We start from the raw sequence: 22,613 nt of genomic DNA, 5'->3' as shown, positions 1-22,613 counted from the left end.
GAGGAATTAATTCCTTCTGCTCCTTTTGGACCAGCGTTCAGCTGAGCTCTTCCTGGCTAGGCTCAGGTCCCAGCGGTGAAGCCGGACGGAGAGCCAGGGGCTAAGTCCCAGGAAGAAAAATAGGGATGTGGGTGAGGGGAGGTGTCCGTGGTCCAGAGAGATGATTCTGAGAAAGTGATATCGAGCTGAAACCTACACATAAAATTTCGGGAGCTATTGGTTGGGGGAGGAACTACACCTGTGGGTTATGGAGCAGCTCCTCCCCCGCGAGTTTAAAGAGCAAGAGGGGTTAGGACTCCTGGCGCCTCAGCCTGCTGCCCACCCCTCCCCGCCCCAGGCTCCCTCTCTACTCAAGCGCTGGTCCTCTAGGGGGGCGCGTGTGTGAGTGTGTGTGCGTGTGTAGTGGGAGTCGGGGGTCCTTCACTTTCCCCCTCTCCGGCTCCCGGTCCACGCCTCCCCGGCTCCCCGCCGCCACTCTCCGGAGCGCCCGCCCACCCAGGCCCCCAGCCCTCCCCATCCCCAGGAGGAAGGCAGAGCGGCGGCAGCGGGGAAATGTAAAGTTTCTGCTGCTCAAAGTGACGCAAAAATTCTTAAAGAGCTCTTTGGCGGTGGATATCTAGAGATCAGACCATGTGAGGGGCCGAGAGTACAAATAACTGCCGCGCCGCGCCGGAACAGGCAGCGGCGCCCGGGTGCCTCGACGGCGCGAGGGTCGCACGCTCCGAAGCCCCGGACCAGCCTCCGCGGACTCCCGGCAGGTGGGTCCGCTTTCCTCCTGGCTTTTCAGGCCCACTTCTCTCCAGAACTTCATCCCGCGAGGCCCCCCCACTCCCGGGGGCGGCGCGGGGGGTTTGGGCAGGGCGGGTGCGCGCGGAGTCGGACCAGGGGACTCGGGCGTTCGATACGCTCGGAGCGCTCCTTCCTCCCCGGAGGCCTGGGGGGCCGCTCCAGTTGCCCAGGAGGGTCCTGAGCTTGGAGGTAAAAGTTGCCTTACTTTCAACCCAGGGCTACTGTTTGCTCTTCGCTGACCGCCATCGCGTGCAGGGGGCTGTGTGCAGACATCTCCGCCGGGAGAGCCTTACTGGACACAATGCCTAAATATCTAGAGAAATCTCCGAATGACACTTAAGTGGGACGAGTCTCCGTACGCTTGGGTGGTTTTCGCTCGCAGATCCGATGCATGCTCAGTCATTCGGAATTCACGTGAAACCCACAACTCCAGCGAGCGGTTCTACACGGTTGAAGTGTGTGCCCATCAGTTGCTTGAAAAATGTGTACGTTCAAATTTGTTTTCTCAAAGGCTCTCTGGAGCTAAAGAACATTAAGAAGCACATTTCTTTTTGCCCTGGATCTTCTGTGTAATGAATTTTTTTTTTTTCCAGTTGGGGTTCTAAAGATTTCAGAGGGATGGGATTTCTAAGAGTCAGACCTTAAAAAGGCTTCTTCTGTGTTAGTATTTTTATGATCAATTTTGTCCAGAAAAATGAACCAGGTTAATGGATTATTTATGAGCCTGCTAGCTCTCATCATAGGAAGAGGAGATCAAATATTTAATGTGTGTTGCCTTAACACACATTAGACATGGGGAAAATGTCTAAGAAAGCAACATTGGGATTTGTTGCTTAATGAAGTGGAGGGGGCACCATGGGCTCAGGGATGTTTGGGTTTAGGGAGCAGAGAGAAACACACAGCTTTTACTTTGTCCGCTACTCGCTTTCCTGTGAAGCCACCACTCAAAGGTTGAAGTTTTCCTGTCTGCAGACTGCGGTGGGGGTGGCTGCTTCTAGCATGGATGAGAAGGCAGGTTCTTAAGAGGTTTGTGCAAGCAGTTTGGGGCCCAGGTTTTCGATTTTTTCCCCTGAACCTGAATAGGAGCGAGTTGAAACTGCTTCACAGTTAATCAAAAGTCCCGTCAACACTCAAGTGATCCATCTAGGATATTTCAGGTGTGACCCCAGCACAGATATTCAAACCCATTGCTTTCAGCCTCCTTGCTTAAAAATATTTATACTAGAGGTGAGTGGCGGGGTGAGGGTTTTAAGTTTCAAACTTAAAACATTGAAGTTTTAATGCAATCAACAAAACCTCAAATTTCTCTCTGGGGAATTTTTAAAGTTTTCTGAGCATTTTGATGACCCTCGGAGAGGCATGTCAAAGGGTCACAAATGGTTGAGGTGACAGTGGAAGGAGGTGCTTGGCTGTGAGTGTTGTCTCTCACGCGGACTTGCAGAAACATTCTAGATCTCCCCCCCCCCAAGAGAATCGCAAGTGATGCCCCCGAGTGACCGTTCTCCTCCTCCTTACACGCGAATGCTATCATTTGGGAGAACAATGGCAGGGCTGCCTGAAGCACTTTAATTTGGCCTAATGAATCAACAGGATATGATCATGAGTTGACTTTTTAAGTAAAGATGACTGGGCGGCCAAAGGGACAACTATACAGTCCTGTTTTGTCAGTTTAAGAAGTTACCTCAGCCCTTAATTATTCCCCGTCACAGGTCAACTCCTCTGGGTCTCGAGGTTTTAGCTCTCAACGAGGGGTGGGGGGCCCTGCATAACTGATGTCCATGTCTCCTCCAGTCCCCTCTGTGACTGTGACCCTCGCTTCTCTGCTTTAAGCAAACGAGTTTAAATGATGATGCAAAATGCCTGAGGGCCCGGACAGTCTGCCCGGATGTTTCCGTCAGATTAGGGTCCTCTGGGGACCCACAGCTTTCACTCTAAGGCCAAGGCTTTGCACACAGACATGCACAAGTCAAGTCCTGCAGTTGAGCCATGTCCAGCCAGCAAGGGCCTGAGTTCCCTGACTCCTCGAATCGCCTTTGCAACTCCTCCAGCTAGGGTGTGGGGCAGGAGAAACAACACGCCCGCCCCTCCCCACACACACCCACGAGCTTGGTGATGTTCCACAGAACAGGCTTGGGAGCGGAATCCAAGGTCTCATAAAGCGCCCTGTTCCTCTTTTCTTGGGTAAGTGATGCGGGGTCCCCTGTTGCTGTGGGGAATCCCACTTCTGGGCTTAACCAGGCAAAGTAGAACCCTAAGGAAAGAAAACTGCCATCTTTCTAGGAAGGAAAGGTGGAAAATAGATGAAACTAGCATTTTAAAGAACTCTGGCATAAATGCCTTCCCCTGGTCAGAGGGTGACCAGCTTTTCTAGGGTGGGCACAAGACCCACCGTCGGCCAGCACAGGTCCCCACCTCCCCGCTCCACCATTTCCTGGCAGAGCTCATCAAACGACCTGGACCCACGTGCAGAAATGATCTGAGTCAAGTCTCGGTGGAGGAGGCATTCCCTCCTGCCTGATCTTTGTCAGCTGTCAGCGCCTGGGAAGTTGAAGGCTTCTTCACTGAAGGCTTATTGACAGCATCTTTGTAAGCCAGGTGTTTCCCACCCTGTGTCTAATGGGGTAACAAACCCAGTGGAGATAAGACCTGTGCGAAGTAGTCTGGCTGTCTTATTTTCTTCTTCTCTTTGGCCCTGCTGGAACTCGGTAGCTGCTCCCTCACTGCCACCCCAACGCTGGACCAGGGGCATTCAGCTGTGGGTATTTAAGCCATTGTGCTCAGCTGTGTACGACTCTCTGCCCCCCACGCACTGTAGCCCATCAGGCTCCTCTGTCCATGGGGTTTCCCGGGAAAGAATACTAGAGTGGGTTGCCATTTCCTACTGCAGGGGATCTTCCCGACTCAGAGGTCAAGCCCAGGTCTCCTGCATTGCAGGCAGATTCTTTACCAGTGGAGCCGCCAGGAAAGCTTATCTTTCTCTTGAAAGTGAAAGTGTTACTTGCCAGTTATGCCACACTCTGCTACCCCATGGACTGTAGCCCACCAGGCTTCTCTGTCCGTGGGATACCTCCAGGCAAGCATACTAAAGTGGGTAACCATTCCCTTCTTCAGGGATCGAAACCCGGTATCCCACATTGTAGGTGGATTTTTTTTTTTTTTTTAAATCATCTGAGCCACCAGGGAAGCCCCAGAGGTGCCCGGGATAGCTGACTGTAGTATTTAAGCCATAGAATTTTCTAAAAGCCAGGACAAGATAGCTCTCCATTAACTCCCCAGACAGAGTGAGAGAGAAACCCCAGCAAGATGTTGTCCCAGGGCCAGCTTGATGGCCAGCGTCCCCAGGCACTGACATGTGGCAAGTGGCATGGAGACGGTCTCCAGGGATCCTGAGGTCAGGTCTTTTGTGTCATTATCTGGGGTCGGAAGGGAAGAGGTGGGGATGTGACAAGGCCAGTGGCAGACCTGGGAGAGTTGCTCGTGTGCTCTGGGCGAATCCCCAGCTGGAGGCTGGTGGGTGGGCTCGGGGAGAGGGAGTCCGTCACTAGGCCTTTGCCTCCTCCTGTTGTGTGGTCTTTCTGGGCATATTCAAGGAAAAAGAAGATTGTACTTTGCTAGGGAAGCTGCTGCAAGAAAATAAACATTTTCCCCCCTCTAAGGGATTCCCTAGAATCAGGGAAGGGCAGAGTTGGAAGGGGACTTGTTGACAATCTGCTCCCAGTCCTCCGTGACTTGTTCAAGTTCACCACAGCCCTGAGGACCTGGCCAGGCCTTAAACTTGAGTCTCCTGAACTTTTCTCTCCACTGGGTGTGTTGTTAATGGCTAATTGAGTTAGCTGGCTCTTTTCCTTGTTTCAGAGGAGAGGAGCTGGGGCAGGAAGGAAAGGGGGGCGGAGAGAGAGGAGATTCGCTATTCCAGGCCGCGGCGAGCTTTGACTGACTGGAGGTTTCTCAGCCCGTCCCAGGGCTAGAATTCTTTTTCTCCCCTCAGTGTTTTATACTGAAAAATTTCAACTGAAAATTTGGAGGAATGGTCCCCTGAAGCTTCACCCAGATTCACCACATTTTGCCACTTTTGTGCCTGTACTTTCTTTCTAATTAGACACATATCCAAGTTTTACATATTTAACACATATAATTTGATACTTTGTATAAAATGTAATTAATGAAATGATTATACTACATATATAATTTTATTGTTGAACCTTTGAAAATTTGCAGACATCCAAATACTTCACCCCTGAGTGCCCCCTTTTTTTTTTTTTGGAGATATTCTGCACTTGATTATAAAATAAGCCTTGTGTAAGATCATTTTGCCCAACTGTAGGCTAATGTAGGTATTCTGAGTGCATTTTAGGCCGGCTAGGCTAAGCTATAATGGTTGGTCACTTAGGTGTATTAAATGCATTTTTTTTCACCCCTGAATTCTTCAGCTTGTGTTTCCTAAGCACAAGGATATTCTCCTCCATAACCAGAGCCCCATTGTTATCACATCTGGAAAACTTAACATTGATAAAATATTTTTATAGATTGTACAGTCCATATTCAAATTTCCTCCACCATCTCAGTGATGTCCATTTTAGCTCAGAGCATTACTTTTTGAGACCATCAACTCCTAGGGATGAGAAACAACCTCTTGCCCTGATCTCAGTGCATCTGAGAATCAGATCAATTCTGTCACGATGAACTGATTCTTCGTGAATATCCCTGAACCGTGTGTGTGACACATTGTAAAACACATTTCAGAACTTGTAGGAGCGCAGGCAGCTTCAGGCAACATTACCCAAATCACGAACAACTTGTGGCTCTAGGGCACCCCCGTGCCCCACTCCACTCTGTTGCCAGACCCCATCTGTCCCCTCACTTAGCTCTCCCCCCGCCCCCACCCAGCGAAATGGCCCCAGTTCCACCTTCCTCTCATTTACTCACATTGTATTTAATTCCCCTTCCAATCCCTTTCTCCTCCCCTTCTCTCTTCCACCAGCTGCCACAGGTAAATCCGCCCTTGTTTCATAACACCCTGTCCCTGGGGCTGGTTTTCTCTGCTCTCTCCCTTGAACTCCCTTGTGGGTCTAATCCTGTCTGTTTCACACAAAAATAGTTTAGTAATACACCTGTCTTAAGGAAAAGAAAACTCTTGTGTTTGGAAATGCTCCCATGTGTTTTTGAAAGCTTGATTTCTACTTATGGCATAAATTGCATTGTAACAATAAGAGGATTTAGAAGGTATAAGTGATACTCCTCATTCTGCCTAATCGAACACATCACCTGTTGGAGTTTCCCAAGTCTCTTTCCTGGCCTTGTCCACACCAAAACAGATGGCAGCCCCAGAATGAAAGCTTTCTGCAAAAAGTTGCAAGTTGTGTAGTTAAATGTGTTAAAGGATCTGTGACCTCAACCTGTAAAGGCACTTCCACAGATTCTATACACGAGTCTCTCTACCTCCTTATTCTTCTCTCCTTAAATTTAGTTTTCCTCAGGAACCAGAGAGAATGTTAAACAACTTCTAATGAGTTTGTCATCTCCCATCTCCTTTTGTAGTACTGAACAATGCTGTATTTTATAGCTTACATTTTAGGTGTTTTAGTATCTTTTGGTTAAATTAGGGTTTCGTAAACTAGCTTAGGAGGTTAACCACCATTTGCAACATTTCTTTCTGTGGGTTGAAAATACACTGCAAGTTCCAAACCAGCAACTCACAAATGAGGGTTTGGAACACAAACCTTTGATGGGCATGCCTGCTGGTACTTGTTCAAGGTCTAAAAGCACAACTTGGGCTCCTCTTTAATCCTAGACATGCTAGTCTTTTCCAGTCCAGAGTTCATTACAGTTGTTGTTGTGATGGTCCTTTCTCCACCCCAGAGACGCTCAGCAGATCTTCCTGATGGGTGAGGAGTGAGGAGGGGCAAACCCCCCTGAGGATAAGACCGGGGAAGAAAGAGGAGAGGCTCACTTGAGCCTCACACCTGCCAGCATGGCCGGAGCCCAGGAAACCCGAAATAGATCCATAGACCCTCCGGGCTGGGAGTGTGCACACACCTGGTCAGCAGGTATTTGAGGCCAAAATGTATAAGCCATGGCCCCTGCTCTCCAGGGGATGCAAAACAACTGGACACACAAGGATAATAAATGATGCTTGATAATCAGTGAGGAATGACAGATGAGATCATCTTGGGCTAGGGTGGTGAGAGAAAGCTACATGGAGGAAGTGGATAGAAACTTAAGCCAGGCCTGGAGAACACAGGATAATTAGAGGCAGAGAAAGGGTGGGGTCGGGGATGTACTGGGCATGCTCAGTGGCCCATCTGCCCTTAATAACCTGGGTACTTGCTAACGATGCGGCACCCACATGGATCTCTCTATTAGGATCTCTGAGCAAGTAGCCCAGGAATCTCCTGTTACAAGTTTCCTAATGACTCCAAGCCACTGATGGAGAAGGAGCAGGAACAGGTGAGGGTGGAAGGGGATGGCGTCCACAGCTTCTGGCTTAGGGCGCCCGCCTGTGCTGCGGGCAGCAAATCATTGAAGTATGTGGGCTCCAGCTTCCTTCCCTGGGGTGAGAATTAGAAAAACAGAATGGGTTGTGTATTTGTGATGGCAGAGTGGTCGTCAGCTCACTGTCAGGTACTGATGCTTTCCATGTGCTAGATGCTGAGTTAAGCATTTGTCATACTTTTATTCAATTCCCACAATAGCCTTTAGGGAGCAGGAATTTTAATGGTCTGTTTTCACACATGAGCAAAGGGAAGATCAGAGAGGTTAAGTAACCTGCCCAAAGTCACACAGCCGGTCAATGCTAGGTCTCAGATTCCAGTACGGATCTATGCGACAGGAGAGCCCAGGGTTGTGGACACACAGATGTTAAATGACACCTCAGGAAGGTGGTTAGTCTAGCTTTCCTGTTCGTGTTCACTGCAGGAGGGCTATTCCTCCCTATCCATGCCAGATGCATTTCGTTTTTATTAAACGATTAATTATACTTTTGCCCAGCCTCTGGAGTGATCTAAACCCCAACACAAATGGCTAATCCTCTCAATTTTACCCTCTGTGTGGAGGGAAGCTTGAAGCTATCCTTCCCCAAGGAAAGTTCTGGGCAGAGACCCTTTTTCCTTTCTCATGGTATCTGGCCCAGATGGCCCTGAGGATTGTAGCCTGTTTAATTCCTCTCCAAAAAATTAAACTGTCTCTTATAAGGCACCCTTTGGGTAAGGAGATGACTGTGATAGTCATTTCTATCCCTCACATCCAAAACACAAGAAGAATTTCTCTACTCGGTCTGTTCAGACCATGAAGTCTTTCTACATTGTTCGAAAGGCGAGCTGGAGTCCCAGTGGCTTATGACCTAAGACACCGCACCCCTCAGAGAACTCAGCAGTCTCTTCAACAGAAACGAAACAAGCCTGCCTCTTGCACTGTGGAGACGTGAACCCGAAGCAGCAATATCCCAGGGTCCCGTGACGGGAGCAGCGCGTGCAATAGCAACACAAGGAAGACCGTTAAAACCCAAGGACAACCTGAAGCTAAAAATGCAAGGCATCTGAACGAGCCGCATCCAGTCAGCAGAAACCTCGGTTTAAGCAGGTTGGGTGGCAGCACTGGCCTCTCCCTCGTTCCACATGCTGAGCAGATTTGGCCTTCTCCTGTGGACTCCATGAAGGCAGGACCAGGCCTGCCGTGTCTGAAGGAGCCTTAGGTATAGTAGGCGGGCCGTATGTGTCTACTGAATTAGGGCCAGGCCGTGGCAGCGGGCCAGGCTCAGTCTTGACTGCACATATATAGGCATATATGTTTGCTGTGTTTAGTAAACATATGTTTAGCGTTTACTATGTCACAGGCACAGTATAACCCCATACCGTGCTACAGGCCTCTGCAATTTCTATCATCCTTGGTGTCGTGGGAACTTGAGACTCCCTCTAAATAGAGAGTACAAATTACAAAGGGTATAGAGCCTATAATTAATCTTGTCTCAGCATTAAACCCATAGTTTATGCTGGTTTTGGTGGGGGTGGGGGTAGGAGGGCGTTGTTTTCATGTATTTGTGTTTTTTTGGAAAGTGAAAGTGAGTGTCCCAAGAAATGAACTCACTTTGATCTGGACATGTGAAGTCAAAGTACAAAATTTCTGTAGTGTTTCTGCTTAGAATGCGCTGAGGGGGGTCAAACAGACAAGTAGGGTCCTGGGCATCTCCAGAGGGCTGGGTGGTTTCATGACTCATTTGTAATTATCTGCTTGTTCAGTTACTGGTTCCCCTGGCTACAGAGACCGAGCTTGTGGAAAGAGGAATGAGATGTGATGGGGAGAATTTGAAATAGAAATGGTTCTTTTTACTAGGGGTGGGGAGGTGGGGTGAGTTAGCCCACCCCCTGGGCTGGGAGGAAGCGCAGCTGTAAACAGAAGGTCTTGGCCTCGTGTCACCTGCCCCCCCAAGCGGCCCCTCGTGTGCAGAGTCTCGGAGCGGCAGGGGTGGGTCCTGGGCGTCAGGCCTTGTCCCATCGTGGAGCTGGGTGACCCGCCACAGCCCATCACCTGCTCAGCCTGGGAAACGGTGCACATCCCAGACGCACATCAAGGCTTCTGGGGCTGTTTCTGGCCGCGGGGAATCTCATGTCTGCCAGGAGGAGGTCACAGCTGTAACAGTGACCTCCTTTGCAGTCTCTCTACCCAGCAGGATAAAAATACCTTTAAAAAAAAAAAAGAAAAGAAAGCTTTCAAGAGAGCATTCTTAGAAACCAACCTTCTTAACATCTTTTCCTTCTGTGTTCCTGGGCCAGCTCACTCTCAACCGCTGCTATCTGCAGGTCTCAGGGGGAAAGGCTGCTCAGTGCCCTGCAGAACCAGGCAAGTGGGGAAGCAGTCTGGTTTCACAGGCAGCATCCTGAAGGCAGAAGGGGGCCCAGGTCCTGCCATCTATCTGCTCCTGGCCGACAGATCAGTCCCTGGGAGGGGGTTCCTTCTGAAAGGTAGAGGAGTGAGTTGAAGAGAAGGAGATGAGCGTCACCTTCCTGTTTGGTGGCTTCGTGTGGCTGTAACTTATCTTCTTGCACCCCGGGGTCTTTGATTGGGGTGGGAGAACCCCGGAAAGCAGAGCTGGGTAGGGAGACACCACCCTCAGGGAGAGGCAACCTCAAGTCACGACTGGGCTACAGGACCTTCTGAATAGGTTTTCTTACATGGGCCATTTCAGCTGTTAATAAAACTTTTTTTTTTTTAATGCCAAGGGATATTTCAGGAAAATAAGACATTGTAATGCACAGCGACAATAGTCTGGTGTATTACTCTTTTAGGAGTTGCTCATAACAGTTGCCAAGAAATCAGGATCCTTGGGGGCTGGACCGCAGAGGACCCTGAAGAACATACATTGCCACCCTCTGCCCCCAAGGTTCACCAGCCCATGCACATTCTCCAACTTCCTGCCGAGGGCCCCAAGGGAGGAAGTAAATAAAGTCTAGAACACAGGACCCCTGCAGCAGGAGGGTGACGGAACCACTGGATGACTAAACGGTTATTCCCCCGCTAACGTGTTCCTCCCAGATGGGTGACGTTTTCCTCCTAGAGAGCGTGGTGGACGTGCTGGAGGAAGGTTGGGTGATGCAGTTGATCTTTGAGCTTCAATTTTAAATGAGAGGAAAGTTGCAGCATTACAGGCTGGACAGACATCCCTACAGAAAATTTTGGGTAAAATTTTGAAGATGGAGAAAGGAAGACCTGGGTCATGGGCAGGATCTGTCAGCTGGGTGCCATCTGACCATCCGCATCTGGTAAAGCTCTTTATCTCTGCCATCTGGTCTGCAGGTTCTTCAGTGTTTAATGTAGAAAACATGTCATTGATAGAGGCCAGAGGCAAGTACAGAGGCCTTCTCCAAACAACACAACCAGAGACTGCCAAGTTCAACTGTGTATTTAAATATATTGACATCTTATCATCTCTCTCCAAAAAAAACCCCCCTAAACTTAAAAATCCCTTAGCCTGGTGAATGCTTCCTTATGGTGGATGAGAGGATGTATGCTTATTTTAGATGTCCATCAAGTCTAGTTGAGGTCCTGGGAAAGGTGGGATGGGTGGGGGTGATGGGGAAGGCTGGACAGAGGCATCAAGGTAAGCAGAATGGGCTTTTATCTAGGTCACTCTTTGTCAGAAATTCATTTCCTTCTGTAGGTCACGTTTGCCTCCTTGAGCTGAGGATCGAGTTGGGGTGGGAGCCAGTCAGATCGAGTAGCGCCCAGGACACTTACCCCACACCTCCTATATACACACCCTCACTAGACAGAGCTGGTTTCTCTCTGGTTGCTCTAATAGTTTTGGCATCAATCAATGCCTTTAACATTTTTGTTTTCTACTTTACAGAGGGAAACCACACAGTCAGCAAGGAACTCTAATTACTTGCATCCCCTGTGTTCATTTCTAATCCTTACCAATATCCATGTGCATAGTCATCAGTGTGAAGCGGCTACTCTGTGTTCTAATTTTTCACTTACTACGTGTTTGTCTCTACATGTCCACATGTAGATAGTTATAGTCACTGAAAGCCCCACCAGAGTAAGAGACAGTCACTGCCCTTTTTTTCAAAATCCCAGTTCCTAGTCAATCTCCGACTGTTGAATTTAAAAGATTCGTATCAGACCTTTGCAGTTACCAACAGCGGTAGCAGTCATCCCTAGAAAGGTATAATGTGATTTGAATTCAGCCGAAACATGTTTCAACTGCAAACTGTTTCAGAGTTTGAAAAGTTCAAGCCCGGAAGGTCAAAGTTAGCTGGAAGGTCCTGGCTCCTTACTACTTTATAACCGGCATAAGTTTAAAGTCCAAAAGGGCTCAGATTTCTATCCCAAGTAGAAATCTCAGGGAGTTGAGCTGACTTCCCCGCACCCTGGCCCACAGCAGTGACATAAAGGCGTGGCAGCCCCGAGGCACATGGGGACGGACACCGGCCACATTGGCATCTGTAACCTCCGTGCTCCTCTCTCTGGCTCTTCTGCCTGCCCACTGTCACAAAATAACAAGTGGATTAGCCCCAAGAGTTGCTGGGAGTGGCAAGAAGAATGAATGGTGAGCAGCAGTGCCATTTAAGACTCAGTCAGACATTCAGAGGCATGATGGGAACGCAGAAAGGTGAGGCACAGATGGACTGGACGCAGCTAGAGGCAGCTCAGACCTGCCCGGAGGTTTCTGAGAGCTGGGCTCCTGGAAGAGTGAAAAAGTCTGCACCTAAGGAGCTAGGGGTGCCTACCAAAGGGTGGCCTTTTTACCTCTCTCCTATGCTCCAAATCACACCTGTAGTTGATATATGAAGTATACTTTTGAGTGTTCAGTTTAAATGATGGAGAGGACTATCCTTATCTATTTGCTGCCAGAAACTGCTGCTTTGTTACTTTTTTCCCAGCACAGCATTCAAGACAAAGTTAAGTGTTCTGTGAAGCTTTGTGGGAGCTTTGTTTTTGAGTCCCCAGTAAACTCTGGGATGGGGTTCCAGTCCCTCAATTGAAGTCAATACTTTGTTTTTAATGGAGCTTACGAAAAACCTGGGTTATTTGCTTTCTACTTTTGTTTGCCTTATTGGTTTTTTTTTTTCTTTTTTAAATTACTCAGTTGTGATTTGATACCTAGCATGGGTTGAAAAATGTTGTTGATTTTTTTGACTCTAATGTAGCAAATAGGATAGCTCTTGTTTAACAGATGGCTTTGTAATCCCATTACCTGATATAGTTCAAGATGCATGATGAGTTACCAAGGACAAGTAAAACACCCAATTCTGTTCTCCTTTTGCTTTTCCAACAGAGCTCTCAGTCCCACTGATATAAAGTTCTGAGGAGATCCACAAATCTGAGCGCCAAGAATTCAAGTCGGTCCTTGGCACATGGGCGTCAGCATCACCTCCTAGCCAACAGGATGGAGACCACCCCGTTAAATTCCCAAAGGAGCTGTCAGCGTGTAAGGATGGAGAAGATTGTCAGGAAAATGGGGTTCTACAGAAGGGTGTCCCTGCCCCTGGGGATAAGGCAGAGTCCGGCCAGATCTCCAACGGGTACTCAGCAGTTCCGAACCCTGGCGCGGGAGACGAGACTCAGCACCCCATCCCGGCTGCCACCACTGCCCTGGTGGCTGAGGTTCATTCCACAGGGCGGGAGACCTGGAGCAAGAAGGTGGATTTCCTCCTTTCTGTCATCGGCTATGCTGTGGACCTGGGCAACGTCTGGCGCTTCCCCTACATTTGTTACCAGAACGGAGGGGGTCAGTATCGTGGGCTGTGGGCAGAGGCTCTGACCCAGGGGTGGGCTGTGGGTCCTCTTGGGAGGCCAGAGGACAGATCATGTCTTTCCTAACTTGTTTAACTGATATGAGTCTGGAAACATGGTTGCTTAGACTTTCAAGCTAGTCTATGTGGGCCTGTGTGTGTGCTAAGTTGCTTCAGTTGTGTCCAACTCTTTGCAACCCCGTGGATTGAAGCCAAGCAGGCTCCTCTGTGCGTGGGATTCTGCAGGCAAGAATACTGGCGTGGGTTGCCATGCCCTCCTCCAGGGGATCTTCCCGACCCAGGGATCCAACCCACATCTCTTGGCATCTCCTGCATTGGCAGGTGGGTTCTTTACCACTAGTGCTACCTGGGAAGTCCCCAGGCCAGTCTAAGAGAAAACAAATCTCCAGTAAACCAAAACTGTAAATCTAGGCATGTCTGCGGCTCCCTGGGTCATGAAGTTGAATGAAAGCTCCCCTGAAGCTGACCTCGCCAGATTTTCAGCATCCTTAGCGCTCCATCTGTGAAGAGCCCCTCCTCTCATGCCCGCATTACATAAGCCCTGCTCTCCGCCAAGCAGACGTGAGGGAATGAGCACCAGCCCTGTGCTGAGTTCCTTCATTCCTGCTGACTGGTTTTCTCACAAGAGTCGAGAGCTGTTAGATCTGTGAAAGAAGTTGGGAAGTGGCTCCAGGGTCCCAGGCCCTCCTGGACCTTTGGATCTGTGTGAACTCAGGGCATTGGCTCAGGTCCAGAGTCTAAAGTCACAGTCTGGGTGATATCTGTAGCTGAACTCAGCCACATTAATGCCAACCCCTAACCCATATATGGACATGCCTTATATCTCCTACAAGAGTGTTAGATTTTTCAGGAGGGATGATTTCTTGTTCCTCCTTCTATTCCTGATACCTCCAGAGCAGTTTATAGATTATCAAAACTAGTATCTGACTGTAGGCATGAATATGGGAGCCCCAGAGAGCAGAGCAGGGTAATGGAATTAGTAGGTGTGGGGCCTCTGTTTTAACATTTTAACAGTGGACTTGCTATCGGAATAGGAAAAGGACCAGAAATGAGAATCAGATCAGTCAATATTTGACAGGGACTCTGGTAACAGATTTAGGAGGGCAGTTAAAATGAGGTTGGAGGGGTAGTTCTTTTGGGTCCTCTCATTTCCTCTATGACCAGACACAGAGTTGCCTGGATTTGCTGCATCTTTTAAGGACCTGGGTCCATTACCTGCAATGGCCATTCCAGCACGGGGGGCTTTGGGAAGCCCGGTCCTCCCAGCCTGGGAGGAGCAGAAGTTGGAATCATCTTATCTCCAGCTTGGGAGGACTCACCTTTGGCCTGAGGATTATATAAGGGGCTGGGTCACCGTTGATGTTTCCCCTACACTCGGTCCCTATGTGAAACCAGTCAAGCAAACCCTTTGGACAGATGCCACCGTGAGAGCACAGCGTGGTTCTTGTTCTCAGGCCAGGTTTACACAGCGTGACTGTAAGGCGGGTGCGACCTTTCTGAGTTGCATAGATTTCAGGTTTCTAGGTTCATAATATTTCACGAGAGGGAAAGTTCTCAGGGAAAATCACAGCCAGCCCACCCTTTGGGCTGAAACTCAGGCTGCAGGTGGGCAATCCCCAGTGTGGTGTTTCCAGGTCTCATGCCAGCTACGAGAGCTGGCGGACGCCAGCATCTCCAGTGAGGCGCAGTTCTGCACTTTTCCATCCTGTAGTGAACTGCCTGCCTGTTCCAGCCACACCCACCAATCTGGCTCAGGAGGGAGCATTCTGGCTCCGTGGAACGACGGAGATATAACCAAACATCAATAATCAAGAGTCTGTGGAGAAGGAAATGGCAACCCACTCCAGTATTCTTGCCTGGAGAATCCCATGGACGGAGGAGCCTGGTGGGCTACAGTCCACGGGGTCGCAAAGAGTCTGATACGACTGAGCGACTTCACCTTCACTTTCAACCCTTAGCTGAGACTTTCAGCTCTTGTGTCTATTGATTGTTTTCTTGAGTTCTCGAAGACCTGTGACCAGATTTTTTTTTAAGTTGCCTGTTTTCTAATTGCATCACTTTACACACTGTTGTCTAATAATATGTGGTATTTAGAATGCCTTCTGAATTATTTTGAGCAGCCATTGCCTGTATTTTCTTAGCACCTCCTTGGTTTTCTTACGTGAACTCATCTGACAGGGAAATGCAGCTTTTTTGTTTGCCCTCTCTGCATACTGGACCGTCTGAGTCAGTGTTCTAACTCATCCCTGATGGTCTCTGAGCTACTGTTCTGCCAGACTCAGTAGTTATGTGCTTCAGGAATTTTTCAGTAGAATTGGTCCTATTAGGAGACTCTTGGTGTCACCTTTGTTATCTTAAAAGCTGGTCCCTTCGCTGAGGCTCTTAATTTTTTGAAAACTTGATGCTATGTCAGCTGAAAATTGGCAAGGCTATATAAAAAATTGAGGGAAGCCATTTAAGAAATTGAAAAGTAATCAGAAACACCACTAGGTAGTTGTGACTTTCAGTTTTGTATCAGTTGAATTTTTGTGCTCTTTTCCCTGTGTACGTGGTGGTTCTATTTTTCTCCAATAAAACTTTTTATTAAAAAAAAAAAAAAAGTCTGGAGCCAGGATACAGATGAACAGAGAGTAATCCAGTGACTGTGGACTATGCCAGCTGTTGAACAGTTTGTCAGAGGAGATGTGTTCCAGGGTCCCAAGCACTGGTCCATGTACTGGCTGCTTCAGAATCACTTGGGGAGCTTAAAAGAAAAATCTGTGTCATACCCGTACCTGAAGCTTTTGCTGTAGGAGGTCAGGGTGGGTGTCCGCTTTTAAGCTTACCCGTGAGTCTGCTGTGTAGGCTGGGTTTGGGAACCTCAGTTCTCAACCCTCATCTTCTAGTAGAGGAAATAGAGGCCCAGAGAAGGGTCCTTCTGACAGTTAGCCGTGGAGCTGGTCCCAGTGGCTGTTCTGTTGACTCCTAGACCCAGCTTCCTTCCCACGTGGTCTCTGCCACCACCCAAACCTCACTTCTCTGTGGAGCTCTGTCCACGACTTCCGGCAAAGCCCTGAGACGGGAGCAGTGTGTTTGCCACTTGGGACAGGGTGGCTTCCTGGCTCTGGAGCGTCAGATGGCTCTGCACGTCCGGGTCATCTGGGCTGTCCTGGACACTTGTGGGCAGGGAGTGAAACTGTCTTTCCTCTGCCTCAGGGGCGTTCCTTCTCCCTTACACTATCATGGCCATTTTTGGGGGGATCCCGCTCTTCTACATGGAACTCGCACTGGGGCAATACCACCGAAATGGATGCATTTCGATATGGACGAAAATCTGCCCAATTTTCAAAGGTAAGAGAAAGGCTTGGGTGGTTGGGTGGGTGAGTGGGTCCACCAAGGAAGTGATGATTTCCATCACTGGGTGGGAGCCGGGGACCTCCTGGAATCAGTTAGACCTCAGGTATCTCTAGGATAACCTGAGCAATTAAGGTTTTGACGGCTTAATTTGTATGAGACTGCTAAAGCAAAATAGAATAATTGGCAATGAAACGTAAACTAAACAGGGCAGCCTGGGTGGTAGGTAAGTTTGGGGGAGAATGGATGCAGGTATCTGTGTGGTTAAGTCCCTTTGCTCACTGAGTCCCTCTGCTCTCCACCCGAAACTGTCACATTGTTTATCGGCCATATTCTGGTATAATATAAAAAGTTTAAAAAATAATAATTCCAATTTAAAAAGTAAATAGGAAAAAACCCATTAATAGCACACATACACATTTTCTATAACGTGTGATCTTGTAAGTACAAGTTAGGAATTTACCACATGGCCACTTTGCCACCGTGTCCCAGTGTTCGGGGGATGAAATGAATGGCAGCCCCACCTTTACCATGCCCGGGCTGCCGTGCCTCGCTGCCAGCTGCCCTTGAACCTGGGCCTCCCTCGCCCTCTCGCCCAGGGATAGGTTACGCCATCTGCCTCATCGCCTTCTACATCGCCTCCTACTACAACACCATCATGGCCTGGGCCCTCTACTACCTCATCTCCTCCTTCACGGAGCAGCTGCCCTGGACCAGCTGCAAGAACTCCTGGAACACTGGCAACTGCACCAACTACTTCTCCGAGGATAACATCACCTGGATGCTGCACTCAACGTCCCCTGCAGAAGAATTTTACACGTAAGTGCATGTAAGTGAGGGGGTGGCCTGTTAGGGGCAGGCCACACCCCTGGGCCTTGGCTTCTTGGGAGGCCCGTGGGGGCCAGGGGCTCTTCACCTCTTGGCTGATGGTTTATTTTTTAATTGGAGGAAAACTGCTTCGCCGTGTTCTGTCAGTTTCTGCTGTACAGCGCAAAGCAGCCCTCGTTATCCGGACACCACCTCCTTCTTGAGCCTCCCTCCCCTCCCTACTGGTGGATTTCCGAGAGACGCTGTCGGGGAAGGGGAGTACATGTGGGTGAGGGGGTTGGGAGAGACTACCTTGAGTATTCCACAGTCTGGGCCTCTGTGCTGTACCCCTCTTTTCTGTTGTGCCCAGGCTGGTCCCTACCTTCACATTCCAAAATTACTCCCCTGCGTCAAAACTGCCCTTCTTCCTGGACCCTCCTCTCAGCCAGCTGTCATGGAAACAAAACCTTCCATGACCTCAGTAGTTTGAAACTACTCAAGAGTTTCTGGTTTCATATGTTCACGTGGATCTACCCTTTGGGAGAAAATGCCTGGAATAGGGAGTTTGCTTTAGTGCTGGAATTTCAGGCGTGGGGAAGGGGCCCCCTGCTCACACATACAAATCCTCATGCACCAAAAAGCCAGTCGTGTTAGTCACTGGTTGGGTCCCTGCCCGGGAGGGAGAGGCCTGATGTCTGCCTCTGGGCCGAGTCTCCTCCCGGGGGCGGTTGGCTTGAGTGCCCTGTTCTCTCCTTCGGGATGGCCAGAGCCCCTCCCAGCTCTCCCTAAAGCTTGGTGGCCACTTGGTCCTTGCAGTGCAGCTTCTGTCTTTTCTCTTGGCCGCCACCTAGGCATCACACACAGTATGTGTACTCCGGTCGCGGCTCAGACCCTATCACAGGCCCTCCTTTCTCTCATGCAGGCGGCACGTCCTGCAGATCCACCAGTCGAAGGGGCTCCAGGATCTGGGGGGCCTCAGTTGGCAACTTGTCCTGTGCATCATGTTCATCTTCACCATTATCTACTTTAGCATCTGGAAAGGTGTTAAAACATCTGGCAAGGTGAGGAGGTCCCTGGCTGCAGATCCAGAGTCTGCCAAGGGGCCCTGGAGGATCTCAAACTCAGAACTCAGTAGCCTGGACAGCTACAGACAGGGGAACGTGGTTTCCTTTACACCGAACCCATTCCATGATTCTCTTCAACCAAATCTTTTAGAAACTTCTAGAAATGGGTCAATCCCAAGAACTATTATATGATTTTTTTTTAATTCCTTTAATCCACTGGTAATGTCGTAACTCGTGACAATACACTGGTATACAACCAGTACAAACACTGATTGCTTTATTGTCTCCTGCTGGGCATTTCCCCCACTTTACAGATGGGAAATGGGTTTAGAGGTGGTACCCACAAACAGGAAATCAGATCCCTGTCTCATTCTAAAGGCTGTGATCTTTCTGCCACACCACCCTGCCTCCTACAATTACAGAAAAAACAAGGTAGATCTCCTTTCTTGGAGGTTTTTAAGAATAAGACACCAGCATTCATGTGGTGATAACCTGTGTTTCCTTCCTTACAGGTGGTTTGGGTGACGGCCACCTTCCCTTACATCATTCTTTTGATCCTGCTGGTGAGGGGGGCCACCCTCCCTGGAGCCTGGAGGGGAGTTCTCTTCTATTTGAAACCCAACTGGCAGAAACTCCTAGAGACAGGGGTAAGATAATGAGGAAAGCAGTGTGCACTTGTCTGTCTTTATACTAACTGAAGCTAGTCCTAGGACTATAGGAACAACTAAAATTTGGGTTCAGTGGTTAAGTCTGCAGTGATGCTTTAAACCAGAAAAAAGCATGAAAAGTACAGTTGAGGCCACGGCATTGGTTTATGCCTAAATGACAGGCAGTCATATTGGTCTGCACTTGGTATGTGGCCATCCTACCAGGAACTCTGAGAGCCTGTTTTCTGTCTCAGCACACAGCCACGTGGAGGCACAAGGGCGCTGGCCCAGCGATGGCCTGGGTCTCGGCCCCGACCTTTGCCTCTGCTCTATTCCAGGTGTGGGTGGATGCGGCCGCCCAGATCTTCTTCTCTCTCGGCCCTGGCTTTGGGGTCCTACTGGCTTTTGCGAGCTACAACAAATTCCACAACAACTGTTACCAGTGAGTATCTGGGGCAGCCCCAAGCAAAGCGTGGAAGCAGAATGAGCATAAGTAGCCTGGAGGAAGGGGATCAAACTGATGGCCTCACACCTGGCCAGGCTCAGGCCATGTTGACTCTCTGACCCTCAGGGGTACTACAGGTGCCTGGCCAATTCACTCATGGCCAGAGCACCCACCCAGAACACAACCTCACCCAGGCCACTCAGGAGATGAGAGAGGCCTCAGACTTTTGCTTTGTGAGTTTCTCTCTTTTTCAAGAAAATTAAATTCTGAAGCAGGTTTACAAAAATTGCAACATATGTTAAGTGTTTAGATTTGACCTGTTAATATTTAGCAACAAAAATTGTGACATGAAAATTTATACACACACACACACACACACACACACACACACACACGAAAACAGTAACAATTGTGCTATTCTGACCAACACAGAATGCTATGATTTATGTGAAAATCTCATTTCGGAAATTTAACAAAACAGGTAATATTGCACCAATTATGATTTAAATCACTTATCATCTTTAGAGTTAATTTTGTCTTAACAGTCTATCACAGATGATAATGTTCAGTAATCTGTGCAATTCATAAGACAATTACAGAATTTTTTTAAAGGAGTTGACATGCACCCTAAGCAATGTGGCCTTGCATTGGAACATAAGCCTAAAGTTGTATTATGATGAGGTCCTCTTTTGAAAGTGTGAGGATGTCTTTGTGGCACTCTTACAACCTCATTTACAAATAATGTCAAGTCTAAATCTGAGGTCTTAAGTGTGAGGCCAAGGCCCCCACTCTAGCTCAGGTCGTTTCAGAATAAGGCTTGTTTGAAGTCCAGCAGTCTGTGCTCTGCTGCTTTATAGGACCATCTCTTGAAGCCACTCCTGACCTGCTGCTCCCCCCATGCCGTGCATGGTGATAACAGCAGCTTGTGCTTCGAGGTGATGCAACCTGGCTAAGAGGCTGCACCCTGGGAGGAGACAGGCTTGAAGTCCCTGTGAGCTCAGCCCATTCATCCTTGTCAGTCTGGAGACAGATTCTCCTCAGACTCCTGCCTTAGAAATGTCTCAGTCCCTTGGGTTTTCTGCTCCAGAGACGCCCTGGTGACCAGTGCGGTGAATTGCATGACGAGCTTCGTTTCAGGATTTGTCATCTTCACGGTGCTGGGGTATATGGCCGAGATGAGGAAAGAAGATGTGTCTGAGGTGGCCAAAGATGCAGGTAGGGACCTTGGATTCTGTTTGGGTTACTTGCTCCCACTCAACTGCTTTGCTGCTCTTTGGATCTTTATAAGTATCTTAACTTTTGCATTATTTCTAACACTTTCTCTTAAATTTTTCAAAGGTTTTAGAGATCTAAACCCTTTCCATGTGTTCAGGCCAGAGTGGGGATGGGACAGCTCCCTTGGGGCCCAGCACTAAGGCCTTGATACACTGTGCACTTGAGAATATGACTTGGATGATGGCTGTTAAAACTAGTGGGTCTGGGTCCTGTGATGGGCCCAAGTCTAGTAAGCAAATGATTACCAGTCCTTAGAATTTCCTTTTGCAGAAAAAGGAATGTAGATGATGCAGTCACTGTACTCTACTGTGAGTTATCATGGAAAAAGAGAAACAGACATTGAAAGAGAGGTGATGGAATCTTGTGGATGGAGTCCCAGGGCTTCTTGCCAAGATACATCTATCTTTGGCCTGACGTGGTGCTCTGATCCTGTCAGCCTCATGCCCCAAACTAATGTGCCTGATTTGGACCATGGGAGGTTGAAGACATGTTCCTCATACTATCAAGAAAGTCAAAATAGCTGGAAGACTTTTTCTAAGACCTCTATTATTCTAAAATCAATTTAATATTTTCTACTATTCTGGAGCTAGAGAGCTAAATGCTGTGAAAATTTTGGAGATCTTGGTTGGGGGGTGGGGAAAGCAGAGATTTATTATATAGTGGGAACTCTTCTTCGTGTGCACAGATTTGCTAGTCTTGGGGTCTCAGGTTTGTTTCCTTTCTCCACGTTGGTTGAGAAGACACACTCTCCGAGGCAGATACTATTCCCTTTCTGCCTCCCAGGATGTCAGGATAGCCAGGTAGGGTTGTGTGGGTGTGAGGAGGCATTTGGTACATGTCCAAGCCTGCTTCACATGTAAGGTCTTATGACAGGAGTCGTAATTGTTGGTGTGGTCATTTCCCTCCCAGGATATGTCTGTAGGGCAGGTCTTGGTGACCACCTCCTCCTCTCTCCCTGTCTCAGGCCCCAGCCTCCTGTTCATCACATATGCAGAAGCCATAGCCAACATGCCAGCATCCACGTTCTTTGCCATCGTCTTCTTCCTGATGTTAATTACCCTGGGCTTGGACAGCACGGCAAGTGAATGGAGAGGGGAATCCAGCCCTGGGGAGGCGGGAGGAGGAGAAAGGGGAGGAAGAGGAAGAGGCAGCTGTACCCATTCCCTCCCGTCCTGGCCACCCCAGGCCATGTTGTCTGCTGCCTCCTGGTGCTTCGCCAGCCCCTGTTCACTTGAGCGCTTACTACCCTGTAGTACATTAGTCATTAATGGCAGCAGACCCCAACCTTTTTGGCACTAAGGGACCAGTTTAATGGAAAACTACTCACCTCTTGCTGTGGCGCCCAGTTCCTAACAGGCCAAATGCTGGTACCAGTGTGTGGCCTGGGGGTTGAGGACCCCTAGTTCATGGGATAATGAGGGTAAAGTGCCAGGCAAGGTCAAGAGCTCAGCACATGTGAACTGCTGTGATTGTGCTCTGTCCCTTGACCAGACTGGCAGCACCTCAAGGCCAGGGCAAGGTCCTGCCTATCTCAGTGCTTTGTGGCCCAGCATTCATATCATTAATGTGGAACGAGTCTCAGCTTTGAGTTGGCATTTCTGGAAAAACCAAAGTCTCCCCGAGAGACCTCATGTGAAGAAGTCCTGTCCATGTGCTATACTTTGTTTCCTTGATGGAATCTAAATGATGGGGTAACATGGAGATAGGGCCAGGGAGAAGGGGGAACTGGTCATGATCGGCTTGAGAGGCCACGTGGCAATCCTAACCCCTCCCTCTTTCCCCTGTCCTGGAAGTAGCAGATTTGTCCCCAAGTCTCCATGACTGTCTGTGTGCCCCACTCAGTTTGCAGGCTTGGAGGGGGTGATCACAGCCGTGCTGGATGAGTTTCCACACATCTGGGCCAAGCGCCGGGAGTGGTTTGTGCTTGGCGTGGTCATTACCTGCTTCTTTGGATCCCTGGTCACCTTGACTTTCGTGAGTACAACAACCCCCAACCAAGAGT

At 49.0% G+C, this 22,613-nt stretch overlaps 1 protein-coding gene across 1 annotated transcript in view; it reads left to right on the top strand.

Annotated features, from left to right (window-relative positions):
• Nucleotides 1–22,613, top strand: part of SLC6A4 (solute carrier family 6 member 4) — a 38,961-nt gene that overhangs the window by 3,368 nt on the left and 12,980 nt on the right. Inside the window, 10 exon segments of the mRNA XM_070478803.1 lie at nt 12,563–12,695; nt 12,698–13,015; nt 16,236–16,370; nt 16,973–17,192; nt 18,103–18,241; nt 18,757–18,891; nt 19,230–19,333; nt 20,424–20,551; nt 21,576–21,688; nt 22,454–22,585. Coding sequence (XP_070334904.1) covers nt 12,674–12,695; nt 12,698–13,015; nt 16,236–16,370; nt 16,973–17,192; nt 18,103–18,241; nt 18,757–18,891; nt 19,230–19,333; nt 20,424–20,551; nt 21,576–21,688; nt 22,454–22,585 — 1,446 coding nt within the window. The 5' untranslated portion in view covers nt 12,563–12,673.

The sequence above is a fragment of the Odocoileus virginianus genome, chromosome 17, assembly GCF_023699985.2.
Source record: "Odocoileus virginianus isolate 20LAN1187 ecotype Illinois chromosome 17, Ovbor_1.2, whole genome shotgun sequence".
NCBI lineage: Eukaryota > Metazoa > Chordata > Mammalia > Artiodactyla > Cervidae > Odocoileus > Odocoileus virginianus.
Note: the sequence above shows the minus strand (reverse complement) of the source record. Positions and strands in the feature narration are given on the sequence as shown.